Below are 17707 nucleotides of genomic sequence, written 5' to 3' on the forward strand. Positions count from 1 at the left end.
CAAATCATAAATTTATACAAAAGATACAATTTATTGATACAATTGTATTATTCACATCACAAAACTAAACCCCAAATTTACCTCTATAAGGTATGCAATCAGCATACAAATACGAAACCAAACACACATTATTAGACTTTTTAAGTAAGTAAAGTGCATGCTATGATGAAGGCAAAACTAGAAATATAGATGAACAGCATATATTAGAAGAGAGATGAGTACAAGAAATCAGGGTTTTCAATGTTATCCAGCAGCATACAATTATTTACAGTATGCAGTGTTCCTTCAAGCCTCTTAGAAGATTCTCAGTGACATTGGACAAACTTAGGAAAATTTCTTTTCATTTCATGCATTTTGTATATACCCGATTCAAAACATTTCCCAAATAAATAATTTAGTATAATAATATAATTTTCAGTGCAAGAAATTTGTGAATTTTAAAAATGTTATGGCAATGAGACCCCAGTGAAATGTTCATGACTACAAATTGTCCCATTTTCCCCAACAGATACTTCCACTGCTGACAACACAACTGAAAACCATGATGAAAAAGAAGACCACTACCTCCTCAGAAACACAATTCACAATTTCCCTAATTCTACTGTCATTTTTCTTGGCAAAATTTGTGTACAACAAAATGGCTGTTTTTAAGCATTTTTCTATGTTTTCCCTATTATGGAAAAAAAATCGTGATTGATGACAAAAGTTTGTTCAAAAGGTTAATATAGATGAGCCACTTGTTAAATTAATTTAAACTATCTATTCATCAGTTATTTGGTAATTCAGTCATGTTAGTTGTTGTCAAAAATCTTTACATAGGCTTTAGATATCCATGTTTCTTTTATTTTTTTCCTATACATTTATAAAGTTTATATTTTTGTATCTATCCCATTTCTGTTTAATTGCAAGAGCATCTCAAATAAAAGTGGAAATAAGGTAAAATGTGAAATGCACATGCCATAACACTAACATTTGTTTCCCTAAATGTACATAATAAACGCATGTACATTTTGTACCAGTACTTTAAATTGAGTACCCAGTAGATATTTGTTTGTTTTAAGTCTTGACAGGTAAACGTGAAGTAATCAATCACATAGATAAAATGAGTTCATGAAACATTACAAGTTTATTGATTCAGAACCATTTGCTTTAAGTCTTGACAGGTAAACGTGAAGTAATCAATCACATAGATAAAATGAGTTCATGAAACATTATAAGTTTATTGATTCAGAACCATTTGCTTTAAGTCTTGACAGGTAAACGTGAAGTAATCAATCACATAGATAAAATGAGTTCATGAAACATTATAAGTTTATTGATTCAGAACCATAAGGTGGTTGAACACGAAAACAGACAACAACATTCAAACATAACTGATTTGTATTTATATATTATTTGCTTTGTCTCGCTATACTTACGTATTTGTCCACGGAAGATGATCGGCCAATTGCAAGGTACGTCTAAGAGTGAGATGAGGAGGTAGTAGTGATAGTAGCAATGACAGTTAATGAACAACTAGTTAGAATCAAGAGGTTGTGAGTTACGTGTATGTTTTTAAATTAAATCACCTCAAGAACGATTATTCATTTGCTCCTGTACATGTATGTTGGATGATTTAACCACACAATTGAAATACAAATACCCTGCATATTATGCGAAACAAACATTTTTGATGCGTAGAATGGAAGAGGCAGAAATTCCAACAAAATTGAAAAATTTGGTTTACTCTATTGATGCTCTTTCTAATCAATGGGAGTAACTAGAAAATGCTGCAGTGTGTTTTAACTCAATTTTCAATGTTTTCGGCCATTATCGACCAGGGCTATTTACTAAGAACCTAAAGGCACCACTTATTTGTACACATCCTTACACTGGAGTGAGTGATCCACTTTTACATTCATAGAGTGAAGAGACCCCAAGACATGGCTTCATAGCAGTTTCAAAGGAATTTAATTAATCAAGTAGAAATAGGAAAAGATCTGCCAACAATACAGCATGATCATGGATCAAATGAAAGAAATGCCACCAAGAGTCTAGTGGTCGCTAGCAGCATAATGATCAATTGTGATGAGTTCTACAGTTACATTGTAGTATGCGCACTCACTTGCAATAAGTAATTTAGGATGTAGGATAAAACAACAGGTCATAGTGACACAAGAATAGGTCAAAATAGAATTATCTATAAATACCGCTGAGACACAACAGGTCCTGTCTAAGTAGATCGGAGTGTGTGATCTACATGTAATGTAAATTCAGTGCAAGCCTTACTCAATACTAACAATTGGATGGCTTAACTTGCCCAAATATGCATTAATGAAATATCGTATCCATGACAATCAGTTGAACATAGTCACAACATTCAGAATTATTGACAAATTTGACAACATCAAGTTTAATCTGAATACTTACTGTCCAAGCCCTGGCATAGGGTTAAGATGTGACATTATGCTGCTACGGTATTAACGACTACAATAAAACACACACACAATTATATGTACATTTCATACTAGTGAAGATATTTAGTTGGTGATTTATATTCAATATGATTTTGGTCTTGCAAAATCATTGAATGTTCAGATTTGAAATGTGCATGAAAAATGTTATGTGAATACAACTACACATTTACCCGATGTTTGAGAGATTACATCGCAATCAGGAACATTGTCAGCTAAATTACTGATCTCAAACATGGAGGTAAAAAGCTCAAATAAACAATACTTTATTAGTGAATCCACACATGTGTACAAACAGTGTACCTTCTACATAAAACTGATAGAACACATCACTGCTATACTCTTTGCTTTCTGTTAGTAGTAAATTGATATCTTTTTTCTTGAAAATTACCAAAAATTTACTGACAAACCAATGACACAACAGAAATTCATACACCAATACAGTGCGGCAGGTACATAACGCAGGTCGGGTCGCATCGGGTCGGGTCAGGTCGTCGGGTCGGGTCACAATTTAGACAGTAATAATAAATTATTCTATGAAAAAATGTTGTAATTTTATTATTAACCATACAATTTTCATCACATATAATTGTCGTTATAAATACATATAAATAAACTGACGATCTGTTCTTCAAATGAATAAAAAGCTTGATAACCACGGGATTATTACGTCGATTAGAATCATAATATACTGTATTAAACTACCAGTTTTTTTTTGAAGTTTTGCGTGAGCATCATCGCATCATGGCAGAAAGATATCACGAAGCTGTCGCGCGCAGTTATATAACATGCAAAATTTTACTTTTTTATGATGTGTTCTAAGTTATTTTGTAACTTGAGACATTGTTTTGATAACCACGAGTTGAACCCTGAGAGACTAGATCGGTTTCTGTAGCAACCGTGATGCTATCTCCAAATGGTCGCTACATTGTTTCCCATTGCGTTCTCATGATACTTTGTCTGCTTACCGCTAAATTCCCACCGAATTTCTGTCTCGTGTTAGTCGCATGTCATTTCTAATATGAAACGACAGTGTTACGTTTCGTTTTGTATGCACCAATCATTAGCGTTGTTTTATTTTCGGAACGTTTTGGCACGATATATTCTAGAGTACCAACACGTGTTTGGCACTTCTCAGATTAGTTGTCACCAAGACAAATGCCGCTCTAACGTTAACAACTACTTTAACCAGGCAAAGCGCTGTCGTGAGAAGCCCAATTCAGGCCGCCATTGTAATCCCTCCTATGGTAGCTTCGCAACTGATGCTCGTTACACACACCCTCCTTTCTATGCTCTCTACGATGTCAACTCCTCATGAAACTATTATTTAACAATCCATATTTTATATCAAGAAGTATTTGCTTTACAACGTATTGATGTTCATGCTGGGTATAAATAAAAGAGTTTGAATTATACCTCACGTCTGTTCAACTCAAGAAAACACAACGCTATCATTGTCCGATTCAATAACAATTCCGCTTGTTTAGTCAGTTCGTTTTATGTGACGAAAAGAACACCCCAACGCCTAGTTTTGCGATATAAACTTACCCAGCACAGAAGCGTTCTTGAACTTTTTGTTGCGTATGTTATTTTACTGATCCATAAAAGTAAATTTGGACTTTTACTATTGCTTAGGTAATCTTCTATTAAAAGATGGTGTCTAATAGAGCAAGTATGGTATGGCTTTTTATACTTTTTGATTATTACTGCTTATTTTTTTATTTATTTATTTACTTCTTCTGTAATTCTGGTTTATTGTTTTACTTTTGACATGAAGCTTATGAGGGTCCAAGTCAATTTTAACCCTATTGTTTATGATCAAGTTTTTAAGTTTTTCTTTCTTCTTTCTTCTTCCGCCGTTTTTTGTCGACCGAGAACTTGAACTTAGACTTCTGAAACTTCTCATGCAAATTGGGGACCATGAGGACTGGTGCACCTAACTTTCAGAATGTTGATTGGTCGATTGGTTTGTCCGCCATCTTTGACTGATCAAGAAATTCGGTGAGGAGGGGGGGGGCGTTCCTATTGACGTGGTCGAAGGTGGGCTTGGTTTGTCAATTCATTTGTCATTTTTTTTGGCGGGCTGAATGGGAGAATGCGCCTTGGGGGACTCCCCCTAACTCCCCGTGTGCCAGTAATAAGATTTCGTAATTGTGGTAAACCCTATATATCAAATGAATATACGATGTGTTCATAATCCCATGTCCATGTGCTTACTTACTTTTATTGTCGCCGAGGACCCAACAAGACAAAACGCATAAAGGAACGTCAACAATTAGAATGAAATAATTGTAGGGTAACATTGCTCGTTTTAATCGAAGAAACGAAACGAAACAAACAAAAACAATTAAACTGTTATCAGAGAATTAAAAATGGGGTTTAAATGCAAAATATTTACAAATTATTTGCCGAAAATAACAATATTTTAATCAGTAAATGATTCGTGTCGCTTACAGATTATCTGAATTCTGTAATCAGGGAAACAAGTTTTTTTTAAAAAAAAAACGCCCCTAACATATACAATAATTTAAAAGTTAGATGAATGGAAATAACTATTGTGTATGTGTATGTAATTACACAGTAATTCACACGAATGCAGATGTATGAATTATCGTGAATACAAGTACAATTTATTTATGTTGTAAGTATCAGGATATCTTAATAAATATTACACAATATGCTAATTTAGCAATTGAGAGTATACATCAATGATTCTTGGATGTCATAAAAACATTAATGTTCCCATCAGGTGCTTTGAATCTCGAATTGATCACTAAAATGGATTTACACATACAACATTGCTTCAACATTTATCTATTTATTCGTTACATATTGATTGTTTTTGTTGGCCTGACAACATTATATTGGCTGTTTGTAAAATTCAAATTCTTTGCATCTTTTCAATAGTCTAGTGAGTGGGTGCTTTTATTAATACATTTAATGCAGTATGACCCAATTACCTTTGGGGCTCTGAATTTTAAATCTTCAAACAGACTTCCCATCAGATAATCACCAGCATGCAACGTTTTGAAAAAGCAATGAGTTTATTGAGGTTTGGTAACAATCGCATTCAAATAGCGACGTTCAGTTTTGGAATTTGGAGAAATTATAATGTGACAACAAGAGGAAAAAAACGTCTCCTGTCATACTGAGTACCCCCCCCCCCCCCAATCAGCTATGGAATAGTCCATGCTGTCAGCGACGGTCTGGGTGTACACCGAGCCTAGGCCAGGATGCACCGTGGAGCTAGACCACATTTGTACGTTCTGGAAGGACATGGTCGGAGATTCATGTTTGAAACGAAATAGAATTGTATCTTAGAACTAGTAAAACATTCAACTACTGTAAAATGACTAATTTTCACTGGGTTTAAATTTCACTGATTTACCATTTCAGGCATATTCAGTAGGTTTTAAATTCACGGTTTTATCATTTTGATAATGTGTTCCATGCTAAATTGTACATATTCACTGGGTTTTAATTTAGCGCATTTTTCCAGTCAGCGAAATAAGCTAAATTAAAACCCAGTGAATAATTACCCCCTTTACAGTATTTAACAACGATCACATAGCAGCGTACACTGGAAATGAACTGGACGAATAGCCACTTCATTCATAAAATCCAAAACATCGTACAAAATAATTAAATGTAGGTAGATAAGCAGTTCAGATAAACAATATGTGAAAATATAATGTTGTATGGCAAAAATTGGATTATCTGCAACCTAAATTGTGACCCGACCCGACGACCTGACCCGACCCGATGCGACCCGACCTGCGTAATGCACCTGCCGAATACAGTGATATATTCACAAAAATCTTACTATATAGTTATTACATGTACCTCTAATTTGTTAATACGAAATTCACATTTTATAAACAAAATATGTGTGGGAATTATAAAAATTAGGTGTCATAACAATTTACGATCTTTATTTATCCTTTGATACATCTCACCCAAGAATTCTACAAGGTGACTACTAATTATTTCATTGCGACTCAAAATCCATGGGTACCAAATCATTCCTGTTGGAGGACATGTATCACTGCGTGCATGGTGGAACGAAAATATGCACATATTGCGTTAACCCCAGATTATGCTCTCACACACAATATTAGAAAGGGATTCCCCCATTTTGGAACAAGAAGGGGTCTTGCGTGTATTTGTAATGAAAACACAGACAGAAATACGCGTACAGGTTGAAATACAATGCGTCATCAAACTAACTAGGTCAGCAAAAACATGTGAACTCAAAAATCCGTCGATTAATTGTTACACAAGAGTACACTCCTGTGAGTTGTTTCATGTACAATCCGAAAATGCATCAGATTTTTTTTTTCCAAAAACAGTCTCCACACGTGGGTACGTAATACTGTCAATGAAGCGATTGGGTCATGGCCGATAGGGAAAATGGCGGCGCTGCTTTGTTAAACATTTAAACCGAAAATTTAAAAAGATACATTACAGAACCATTTCGGTAATGTATTAGAAATGATATGACTAATGCACCATTCAGACATTGACTGATTCATTCAAAGTACATACAGATCAATTAATATCCGATTTTACCTGTATTTTTGCATAAATATGATGTCCGTTTCTTATTTCATGGAAGTGGAGAATAAAAACAATATCCTTTGACCTCGTCAAAATTCAACTCTCGCGATACCTCGCGTTAGTTGGGCCATTCAGTATGACAAATAACTTATTACGGCAATTTGGCGAGTAAGATTCCATGTGTGTCATCCAATATATTTATTTAATAAGTTAAATACGTCATGTTTTGAAGTTCATAGAACTGATGCGATAAATGAGCGAGTAATGGCTGCTCGTACTCGTATTAGTTTCCATGCACCCCTATTCTGTGATGGTTTCTTCCGCTATGATGGGATAGATTGAGCTCCGGGATTTTGTAGCCAAGGCTGGTTCGAATGTGTGTACTTTCTTTTCTATATTGGTAAGAAAAAAAATAGTTTTATTATGATCTGTTGATAAATATATAATATTTTTGATACATTTGTTGGAGAATGTATTACCGCACCCTTGAATAGTAATTCTGTGATTTCTACCAACAATTATAGTTTTTAATTTTTCCTCAGAAGGAATTAAAATGCACAGTCACTTGGGGGCTGAAAATCAATAAATACTAATTTTCAAAAAAAATCATCCGCTATACGTATATGATTTTTTTTTGAAAATTAGTATTTATTGATTTTCAGCCCCCAAGTGACTGTGTTAAAACGGTTACACTAACTACTACGAGAACACATATTTAAAACATATAAATCTAAATTATGGAAAGGGCTCCCTCACCGCTAACCTGAGCACTAACCCTAACACGCCAGCACCCAAATGTAATTCAGTATGACCTGAGTATGACCCTCCAAATAGGGGTATATACCATTAAAATACAGGAGGGGTAATCACCTACCCGTGTTGAGGGACAGTGGGATAATGGTGGGCAGGTTTTTTTATTGAAGTTATGGGTGAGGGGGCCCTGAGGAACTCTTAGGGAACAGTATGCCCCTCATAAGGACACCTGTAGCTATCTAGAGGGGGGTAGAGCTAGGGGTGGGGGTACAACATTCTTTCCTAATCATGGATATTTTGGGACACAGTATTTCTGATACTAGTATTAAAGGATTAAGTGATGGCTTGTACATAGTGTACAAGGTACATGCAGCTTATACTTACAGTCTGCTGAATTTGTGATTTGCATCAGTGTACATGTAGACATTAACCGACAAAAATAGAGCTACCCACTGGCAGTCGGCAATACATTTGTGTGTGGGATATAGTATATCGACAAGGCTTCCAGTCTCTAATGGCGAGTTACATTATTTAGACAAATATTTTTGTAGTATTTTAGCTAATTTTGTATTCAGATTCTATTTGACACAAAATAATGCAGGGAAAATACATCATCTATGGCCAGTATACATGTTTATACAAATTAGAATAGAATTAGTTAGTTCAATATCATCAAATCCAATCAGCAAGCCCTTCATTTTGAATAAGTGGGCGGTTGTAGTTGCTTTGTCACATGAAGGCTTGTTTGTGCTATATGGACGCAAACAATATGGAGCTTTTGAGCCAATCATTATCAAATATTTGAATGAAAATTAATGATCGGTATTTACGACTTGTTATACTTGTAGGTATGTAGAGCTTTTTGCCTTTCACTATAGCTAAGATTATTATGATTTCAAAATTTAAATATGTATTTTTTGAGAAAAATATTTTTTTTTTCTTTTTGTTTACTCTGCTAGGTCCTTCAAAGTGGTTATAAAATACTATTATTAAAAAAAACTATTAATCTGACAGGACCTGTTTTCCCAAGTTCAAGATAAGTTATAACAAACAAAGACACTGATAAACATCAAAGATATGACATTGCCACATAAAAAGGCCAAGCTAAGCATGGAAGGTGAGTTCATGTTCGTGTTCCGTCTAAACCTCATTTCATAGCCACTAACACGATCACTGATGCTGCAGAATTGCGCAGTAAATTAAGTGTCATCATCTGATCAACTTTTCCCTTAATGTTTTTTTAACACTAGCAAAAATATATATTTATTAACTTGAATTTCTTGTACAAAATTAGGATTAGACTTGGCTCACCTCAATGCTACTGTGAATCTGCCAATCAACGGCAGCCTGTGAGAGACTGTGGAAAATATGTTCTAATTCTTGTGTCTGTCATTTATACTGAGGTTTGAAAATAAAAAAAATCTCACAACCATGAGTAACTCGTTCTTGTCTAGGTGCAAATCCAGGCATATTCAGCTTCATTACAAGGTAACAAAAATAAAAAGAATTTTGCTAAAAAGTACGAAAAAATGTAATAATTCTCCAGAATTCGACAATTATTATAAATTCAGTCTTGAGTGTCAAAACCTGGATCCACCTCTGTCAGAGATGTGTTTGATTGCTATAAATACATGTATTTACATACATATCTACTAATAGTAGTTTAAGATCACGTTCTTAGTTAGTAACTAAAAAACTTTGTTGCTTAGTTATAGCAGAGGTACATTACTTGGGGTGTGCAACTACGGTGACATGATACCAAGATCCTGTTTCAATCTCACTCTTGCATAAGCGTTCCAACTCAGAAAAATGCGAATGCGCATGCCCGAGGTAACTAGGATAATGTTCAGGTAGATCAAAATAGCTGCTCACGATATGACGGATTACGATAACTATATTTTCTTTACATTTTCGATGTATTACATTTTTTCACTATGAATGTGGTAATACATGTTTTATTGTTTTATTACAAACTGCCTATGTCATGTCAAAAGGTCGTAGCATCAGTCTCGCTATCTACGAGATGAGACTTGAATGAGGTCTTGGCATGATGTCACCATACAGTACTATGCGCGTTGCAAACCCCAAGTAATGTACCTCTGGTTATAGTGATTGTTATCATCAATCTTCCCATTTGTAAAACAAAAATCTGCTAAATTACTACTCTATAATACAGACCAGTTCGTAGCTTATATAATAGCATATACACACTGGAATATGGCAACTGGAATATACTAGTATACAGTGAGATGATACAATCAAATCTGGGAAACGTTTGCTTTCTCAAGTTATTATTTTCCTTCTAATGATAGTTTTCTACTTAGTATTATTTTGCCTTATTTATTGAGACTTCACTGCTGTACTGTGGTCAGTTGTGTCAATAAATATTATTATTGCTCAGTGGAATGTACTGGTATGCTGAAAGGGAACAGGCTTACATACAGCACAACAAGTAGGGTATTCTTGAAAAAGAGGACATTTTGGCATTTTTCACCACCGGACAACAACCACTACGGAAAACAGTCATAAAAACTGTGGCTAGGTGTTCAGACTCTCTTGAATATTGTAATTTGGGATGAGTATTGAGTAATGAAACTACATAACAATGTGGAATACATGTAGTATTTACATGAAGTACACATTAAAGTTGATTTTTTTTTTCATTCACATTGCATTCAAGTCTGGACTAATTATTTATTTTTTTATTTTCACTTGCAGGTCAGTGGTGTAATCCGCGTATGGAATATCACTGTAAATGTACATACACTGGAAGAGTCAAGGCTGTTGTGTTTGACTGGGCTGGTACTGTGGTGGACTGTGGGGTATTTGCACCAGTACTAACATTCGTCAAAATCTTTAAAAATGAAGGAGTGCCCATCACAGATGAAGAAGCTAGGGGGCCTATGGGTACACATAAGAGGGTAAGCTGAGGAGCTATTTATAAACATGAGACATATTATATAGCATGCTTTTGTCTCCCATTCTAGATCTCATACTTTTACTGGTATTTTGTGATGAATGGAATTATTATTCTTGTTTATCTCCATCTATCTGGGTATATCTGGAAATCAAGGTCAATCGTGATATTAATCAATATTAATATGTCAAATAACGATGTTGAAACAAGCATTGACATGATGCTGTTTGTATTTATAAATTAGAAAGCCATCTGAGTACTGAGTTAAAAAGCCATCTTAAATGGTACTGAGTTAGAAAAGCCATTTTAAATGGTACTGAGTTAGAAAGCCATCTCAAATGGTACTGAGTTAGGAAGCCATCTCAAATGGTACTGTGTTAAAAAGCCATCTTAAATGGTATTGAGTTAGGAAGCCATCTTAAATGGTACTGAGTTAGGAAGCCATCACAAATGGTACTGAATTAGAAAAGTCATCTCAAATGGTACTGAGTTTGAAAGCCATCTCAAACGGTACTGAGTTAGGAAGCCATCTCAAATAGTACTGAGTTAGAAAAGCCATCTCAAATGGTACTGAGTTAGGAAGCCATCTCAAATGGTACTGTGTTAATCAGCCATCTTAAATGGTATTGAGTTTGGAAGCCATCTTAAATGGTACTGAGTTTGAAAGCCATCTCAAATGGTACTGAGTTAGAAAAGTCATCTCAAATGGTATTGAGTTAGAAAGCCATCACAAATGGTACTGAGTTAGAAAAGTCACCTCAAATGGTACTGAGTTAGGAAGCCATCACAAATGGTACTGAATTAGAAAAGTCATCTCAAATGGTACTGAGTTTGAAAGCCATCTCAAACGGTACTGAGTTAGGAAGCCATCTCAAATAGTACTGAGTTAGAAAAGTCATCTCAAATGGTACTGAGTTAGGGAGCCATCTCAAATAGTACTGAGTTAGAAAAGCCATCTCAAATGATACTGAGTTAGGAAGCCATCTTAAATGGTAATGAGTTAGAAAGCCATCGCAAATGGTACTGAATTAGGAAAGTCATCTCAAATAGTACTGACTTTGAAAGCCATCTCAAACGGTACTGAGTTAGGGAGCCATCTCAAATGGTACTGATTAATCAGTTAGGAAGCCATCTCAAATAGTACTGAGTTAGGAAGCCATATTAAATGGTACTGAGTTAGGAAGCCATCTCAAATGGTAGTGAGTTAGAAAGCCATCGCAAATGGTACTGAATTATAAAAGTCATCTCAAATGGTACTGAGTTTGAAAGCCATCTCAAACAGTACTGAGTTCGGAAGCCATCTCAAATGGTAGTGAGTTCGGAAGCCATCTCAAATGGTGGTGAGTTAGGGAGCCATCTCAAATTAATGAGTTCGGAAGCCATCTCAAATTAATGAGTTGGTTAGCCATCTAAAATTTCTGAGTTGGTAAGTCCAAAGATGACTTGCAGAGTACTTTTATTAGAATATCTTTGTTCAATTTAGGTTCATATCCAGAAAGTGTTAGAAAATGAAGGTGTCAAATCTCGCTGGGTAGCACACTATGGTAAGCCCCCAACAGAAGCAGACATTGACAGAATGTATAAACAGTTTGTACCAATACAGTTGGAAAGTCTGAAAAATTATTCCAATGTTATACCAGGTGAGTAAAATGTGTTGTGCTTGATCATAGTCAAAAGGCGTTGATCACCGCGGTGCGTGCTGTTCGATATGGGACTCATAAGTTTTTTGTGATGTTATGATCTGCACAAAGCGTAGTGCATAGTGCACACAAAGTAGATACCGATAAATAACTGCTGGACAACAGGAGATCAGCTCATGCACAGTTCTGAAAATGGAAAATTTGGTGCAACATATTCTTGTTTTTATTAATGTTTCTATATTTTGAAAATTTTGTCCAAATGGACATAATTTCTAATTGGCTACAAGTTTTGATCAAAATTTTGAAAAAAATTATGTAATATTACAAATTTTGTGAATGTATGAATTTTGCGCTCAAATGTTTAAGATTGGCGGGTCTTATTAGGTATAATTTTAAAACTCTACAAATTTTTGATATTTTGCTGAGTGGAATAAGGTTCCATCAAATTAATGACAGTATCTGAACTTGTTTCCATAGTAACAATGTTTTTCCTTTTAGTGTATATGTTCTTTAATTGTTATTGCAGGAACTCTAGAAGTAGTAGAAAAGCTACGACAAGATGGAATCAAAATTGGATCTTCAACAGGGTACCCCACACCTATTGTTGACATGCTGAAACCCATAGCAACCAAACAAGGTTATACACCAGATTGTTACGTAGCCGCCGATGAAGTGCCACAGGCAAGACCTTGCCCTTATATGGTATGGCTCAATGCTATTAAACTAGATGTACATCCCATTGAGGCCATTGTCAAGGTAACTATCACCATAGTAACTGCTATTGTTAATACATGCTATCAGAATATTAATTGTTCCAGGTATCTTTCCTGATCAATTTCAAGATGGCCGAATTGGCAGTCATTTTTGTGCTAAAAATTCTTCCATTTTTATTTAGTTTTGGAATCAGATTTTGATTGTGTATTTATATTTTGTTCTCACTTGGTTCATTGATTGGACAATATGGACCCTTGATGCACATCATTTTATTTGATTGAATTTAAAATGGCCAACTGGTAGGAAGACAAAATAATTAAAGCAATGTCATCCTGAAAACTAAATGAAGTAAAATATAATTTGCAATTTATGATCTCACCGAGTTTCTAATGGTCAGCCCCAATTAGGGTTGAATAGATGTTAATATTGATCCCCAATTGCAGTCTGTATCAATTTAATTTTGGGTGTGTTCTCCACCTTAGGTTGATGATACTGTGGATGGTGTGAAGGAAGGTATCACTGCTGGCTGTTGGAGTATAGGTGTCGCTAAAACAGTAAGTAGTACAACATCCTGACAATGCAGTCAAGCCTCAATTATATCTCTTGGTTCCTAGGGTTAATTAATTTCATATCCTGTGTTTTCTCTATAAATATGTCAATACATAAATAATACATAACTAGCATCTACACAGCTCACTGATCAGACTCTGATCTGGAAATCTTTGGTTCAAATCCAATGTATTGATGCTCATAAGAATTCCCCATTTTTAAATAGTGAGGGGGAAATAATACTCTGCAAGTGAATTCTGAGAAAAAAAACTTGTTCTGAAAAACAGTCCACTTACTAGTAAATGCAACAAAGAAAAAGTTCTTTCCTAGTAAACACTGACAAAGAAAGAGTACTTTACTAGGAAATAGGAACAAAGGATGCTGAACAAAAAAAAACTCCTCTATCAAAAATTACTCATACTTAAAACAATAGCCACCAAGTAGAGTGGCAAAAAGACTGTATTAGCTCCGCCGACAGAGCATAGCAGTTCATATAAGAGATAGATGATCAGATTTGTTCAATTCTTTATTTTTGGCAAATATTTTTGTCATTTTCAACTTCATCTTGAACACTGCCAGCCCAATTGCTTTGATATTTGAGGTGTACATTATTTTTGTTAACAAGTTGTTCTCAACTTGGCTACCACAATGTTCTTACTCATAGCAGAGCTATTTCAACCGTCAGGTCGCCTATTAAGAATAGATATTTGAAGATGTGGATCATAAATAAAACGATGTTTTTTTATCAAGTTTAAAATGTCAGTGTAAAGATTATAAATGAACACGTGCAATCACCTATCATTTTGACCTTCACACACAAGTACATTTGACCAAACCAGTGCTAAAAGGACAGTCACTGCTTACTGGCCTTATACTTTTTGGGAGTTTTGTATGGAATTTATTTAATGTGAAATATAGGAAAAAAAGTATATTCACTGGATTTTATTTTCACAGAATCTTCCCTTCAGCGAAAATAAATTCCAAGCGAAAATAAATTATTCTACAGGTCACTTAACGTGTTATTAAATTAAGGTGATCATTTTATGGGCAGGTGGTCTTTATAAAAAATACAGGTTTACTAGTAGTACTAGTAAGGCCAAATAAAACAAAATTGTGGTTTCTATAACATACCGGTGCTTTTCAAAAATGGATTATGTAGGTAGAGATATATTTATTATTTTCCTATATATTTATCTTTGTTACAATTTTTTTGTTTAATTTTTTTGCAGATATGTGTTTCATAATTCATGTTTTATGTTTTTTACATTACCAAGTTTTGCAAATTTGAATTTCTGTAAAATCTCCTACAAAGCTTGCCACAATTTTGTGAAATATGGCCAAAAAAATTTTAGGGTCAGGCAGTGAAAAATAAGTCAGGTTGTAGGAACCACAACATTTTTACTTCTTGGCCTACGGTAATTTAGATTGTGTGCGATATTCTTTCTTTTCCTTATCAGGCAACACTAGCATAAGGTGAAGAATTTGACTGTTGTCCCCGACAACCACTTTTATAACATGACAAATAAATATGAAAAGTGGTTGCCCATTAGAACAACCAAGAAAATGAATACCACACAATTTCGTGGTCCAATGTACTGGTAGTATTATTAACCAACTTTTTGCTGACACAAGTACTGTCGTAGGATAGTGGTTGTTGAATTGTAGTTTGAAAAAAAAACTTTTCACGACTGGTGTTGTTGCCCCCAACAATTGTTTGGGTGGCTGGCAAAAAAAGTTTTCTGTCCCACAACCTAGTACAATGTGCTTTTTTTTAGCTCCGCTGTTAACAAAGCGGAGCTGTTCATATTACTGATTGTCCATAGTCGTTAACTTTATAATTTCAACTTCTTCAAAACCCAATCCGAATTTTTTAAAATTTGATATGCAAGTATCTTGGATGGTTCTTTCTCAGATTTGTTTATTTCATGTCAAAATCTCAAGTACTCTAATTTTGGTGAATATTTTTGTCATTTTTGGTAAAAAGTGATATTTTCAACTTCTTGTTAAAAACCACAAGTCCAATTGCCTTGATATTACATATATAGGTACTACATGTGGACCACTTACAGATTTGTTCATTTCATGATATCTTCAATTATCCAATTTTGACGATTATTTTTGGTGAAAACTGTAATTTTTGAATTCTTGTTGAAAACAGCAAGTCCCATTGCTTTGATACTATACATATTGTCCATTTTCTAATGATATCTTCTGTTCTTTAATTGAAATGTGCATTGCTAACAGCGGAGCTCTCAGCCGACTGGCTGCTTGTGTTAATTACACCCCTGCAGTGTAATAATTTTCATGATCACATTTTGGCAACCGCTGTAACATTTTATTTTTAATACAGGGAAACTACGTAGCTGCATCCGAGGAGCAGCTCAAGGAAATGGAATCTGTGGAATTTGAACGTAGAATGAAGAATGCGTATACTAAATTGATAGATTCCGGCGCACATTACGTTATCGACAGTATTGTGGACCTCCCAGAAGTTATTGATGATATCAACAGACGACTTGCCAGAGGAGAAAAACCATAAACAGGGGGAGGGGGGAGGGAGTGCATGGTAGCCACAATGTCGTTTGATATGGGCCGTGTGACAACCACTGCAGTCTATAAAAGTTGGAAGCTACGTTCCAAGAAAATTGCATGTCATTGATAATCTAAAATTTGCGGTGTTATTTTTAGTCACTAGTAAAAGGCATTCTGTCGCATTACAAAAAATATAATTACGGGTATTGCTATTAAATGGTGATTATAGTGCAACACATGCATGGGTCGCTTATAAATCAGATGTTCCTAAAACAGATCAACTCTCGTTAAATAGTGGGAAGATAAAAAGAAGGTGGGTGGTTGTTAAATAAAAGCAATGTATTTATAATTTTGTGTTTGGATTTTGTAAACTACATGTATATTTTAGTAGAACTTTGATGCAAGTGGTTTTGAAATGACACTATTTATTCAGCAATTTTAGTGCTAGACATTCAAGAGCTTCTGCCATGCATGAAGACTATCATACAAGTTTTTTTTTTGTTTGATTGGAATAAAAATAGAGCATTTACTTTGCTGGACCAGTCCACATCAAAATTTACCTGGTACTAGTTTCATTAACATAATTTTAGAATAGTCTCGAGAAGACAAGCACCATCTTTATTAATGACAGACACAGAACCTGCAGTTAAGAGTTTTATTGATACCATCACCATGGAAACAAATGTATTTGGTGGTTGGCATCCATGGTAACAATAAATGCATACAAATAATCATACAAAAATGTCAAAACTCTTGCACACTAAACTAGGATTGGACAACAAATCATTTACGTAATTTTAAACTTCCTACAAAACAATTGTTTCGTCCAATCACAATGCAACTGACCATTCATTGAAGTCTTGTTGGCCAAGAATCACACTTAAACATGTCTGTACCTTAGATAAGGGTCCCATACTATGCATAGCAACAAATATGTACATGTATGTTGTTAGTCAAACAAGTTGTTTATTCACACATTTAAAGTATTGTCATCGCTTGTTAATTTTGTTTGCCAGTCTGATGTGATGTGTGAAGTGACTGGCCAAGTTTTGGTGTTCTGGCTATCAAGACATGTGCATGAAATTTTCAGTTGCATAACAGACAGTTAAGCACCAAATGTCATTGGTAAAAGTAAAATAATCTTAGTTTTCAATATTCGGTCCAACCCTAACTAGACAATATAACAATCAAAAATAAAGTCTGCTATCCGTCAGAACCAGAGTAACAAATGTATTTGGTCTGTGAGGATAACTGACATCTACCACAAGTTAAAATACAGTGTTAGATGTTTAAAAGCAGTCTTGTGTACAATTACAAGTGCGCCTATCAAAGTTTAAGAAATGTCACGTCAAAATACATTTTGCCACTTTACAGTGGAAGAATCAGTCCGCTGGTCAAATGCAGAACTTAGTGTACAAAAAGTATCTCCATTTTCTGTTTATCGCAGGTGGTACTTAACAGTGAGGTAAAACTAACAATTTTTACTACAAAAGCCCACATCTATGACCGTGAATGTTTTTTTGGTTACACATGATTCTTGTTGGATAAAATATTTATTTCGGTAATCTGAAATCTATTACAATTTGTACTGT

The 17707-nt window shown here is 34.7% G+C and overlaps 2 protein-coding genes across 6 annotated transcripts in view; one reads left to right on the plus strand and one right to left on the minus strand.

Annotated features, from left to right (window-relative positions):
- Nucleotides 1-7109, minus strand: part of LOC100376877 (CCR4-NOT transcription complex subunit 2-like) — a 48788-nt gene extending 41679 nt beyond the window's left edge. For 3 of the 4 annotated variants that reach the window (XM_085506497.1, XM_085506499.1, XM_085506496.1), the window contains exons 1-3: nucleotides 7023-7109; nucleotides 2410-2466; nucleotides 1419-1460 (exon numbers count right to left, since the gene is read on the minus strand). In XM_085506497.1, coding sequence (XP_085362623.1) covers nucleotides 1419-1460; nucleotides 2410-2444 — 77 coding nt within the window. In that variant the 5' untranslated portion in view covers nucleotides 2445-2466; nucleotides 7023-7109. The remainder of the gene's footprint in view (nucleotides 1-1418; nucleotides 1461-2409; nucleotides 2467-7022) is intronic. The other variant, XM_085506498.1, reaches the window with a different exon arrangement.
- Nucleotides 7110-7303: 194 nt separating this feature from the next.
- On the plus strand, nucleotides 7304-16407 carry LOC100376424 (uncharacterized). 2 transcript variants are annotated; one of them, XM_006817934.3, is made up of 7 exons: nucleotides 7304-7410; nucleotides 8723-8880; nucleotides 10482-10684; nucleotides 12164-12320; nucleotides 12847-13076; nucleotides 13517-13588; nucleotides 15934-16407. In XM_006817934.3, the coding sequence occupies exons 2-7, from the start codon at nucleotides 8841-8843 to the stop codon at nucleotides 16120-16122; spliced, it is 891 nt and encodes a 296-aa protein (XP_006817997.2). In that variant the 5' UTR covers nucleotides 7304-7410; nucleotides 8723-8840; the 3' UTR covers nucleotides 16123-16407. The 2 variants fall into 2 exon arrangements, with proteins under 2 accessions (XP_006817997.2, XP_085362626.1); XM_085506500.1 differs by having other exon boundaries at nucleotides 7349-7410; nucleotides 8778-8880.
- Nucleotides 16408-17707: the final 1300 nt, after the last annotated feature.

This window comes from Saccoglossus kowalevskii, chromosome 12, assembly GCF_978046115.1.
Source record: "Saccoglossus kowalevskii chromosome 12, keSacKowa6.1, whole genome shotgun sequence".
Lineage (NCBI taxonomy): Eukaryota > Metazoa > Hemichordata > Enteropneusta > Harrimaniidae > Saccoglossus > Saccoglossus kowalevskii.

Excerpts from the sequence above, each read along its gene's own strand:
- LOC100376424 (XM_006817934.3), top strand. The coding sequence starts at position 8,841 with ATGACATTGCCACATAAAAAGGCCAAGCTAAGCATGGAAG. Across the intron at positions 8,881-10,481 it reads GGCCAAGCTAAGCATGGAAG|GTCAGTGGTGTAATCCGCGT; the intron begins GTGAGTTCATGT and ends TTTCACTTGCAG. Across the intron at positions 13,589-15,933 it reads GTATAGGTGTCGCTAAAACA|GGAAACTACGTAGCTGCATC; the intron begins GTAAGTAGTACA and ends TTTTTAATACAG.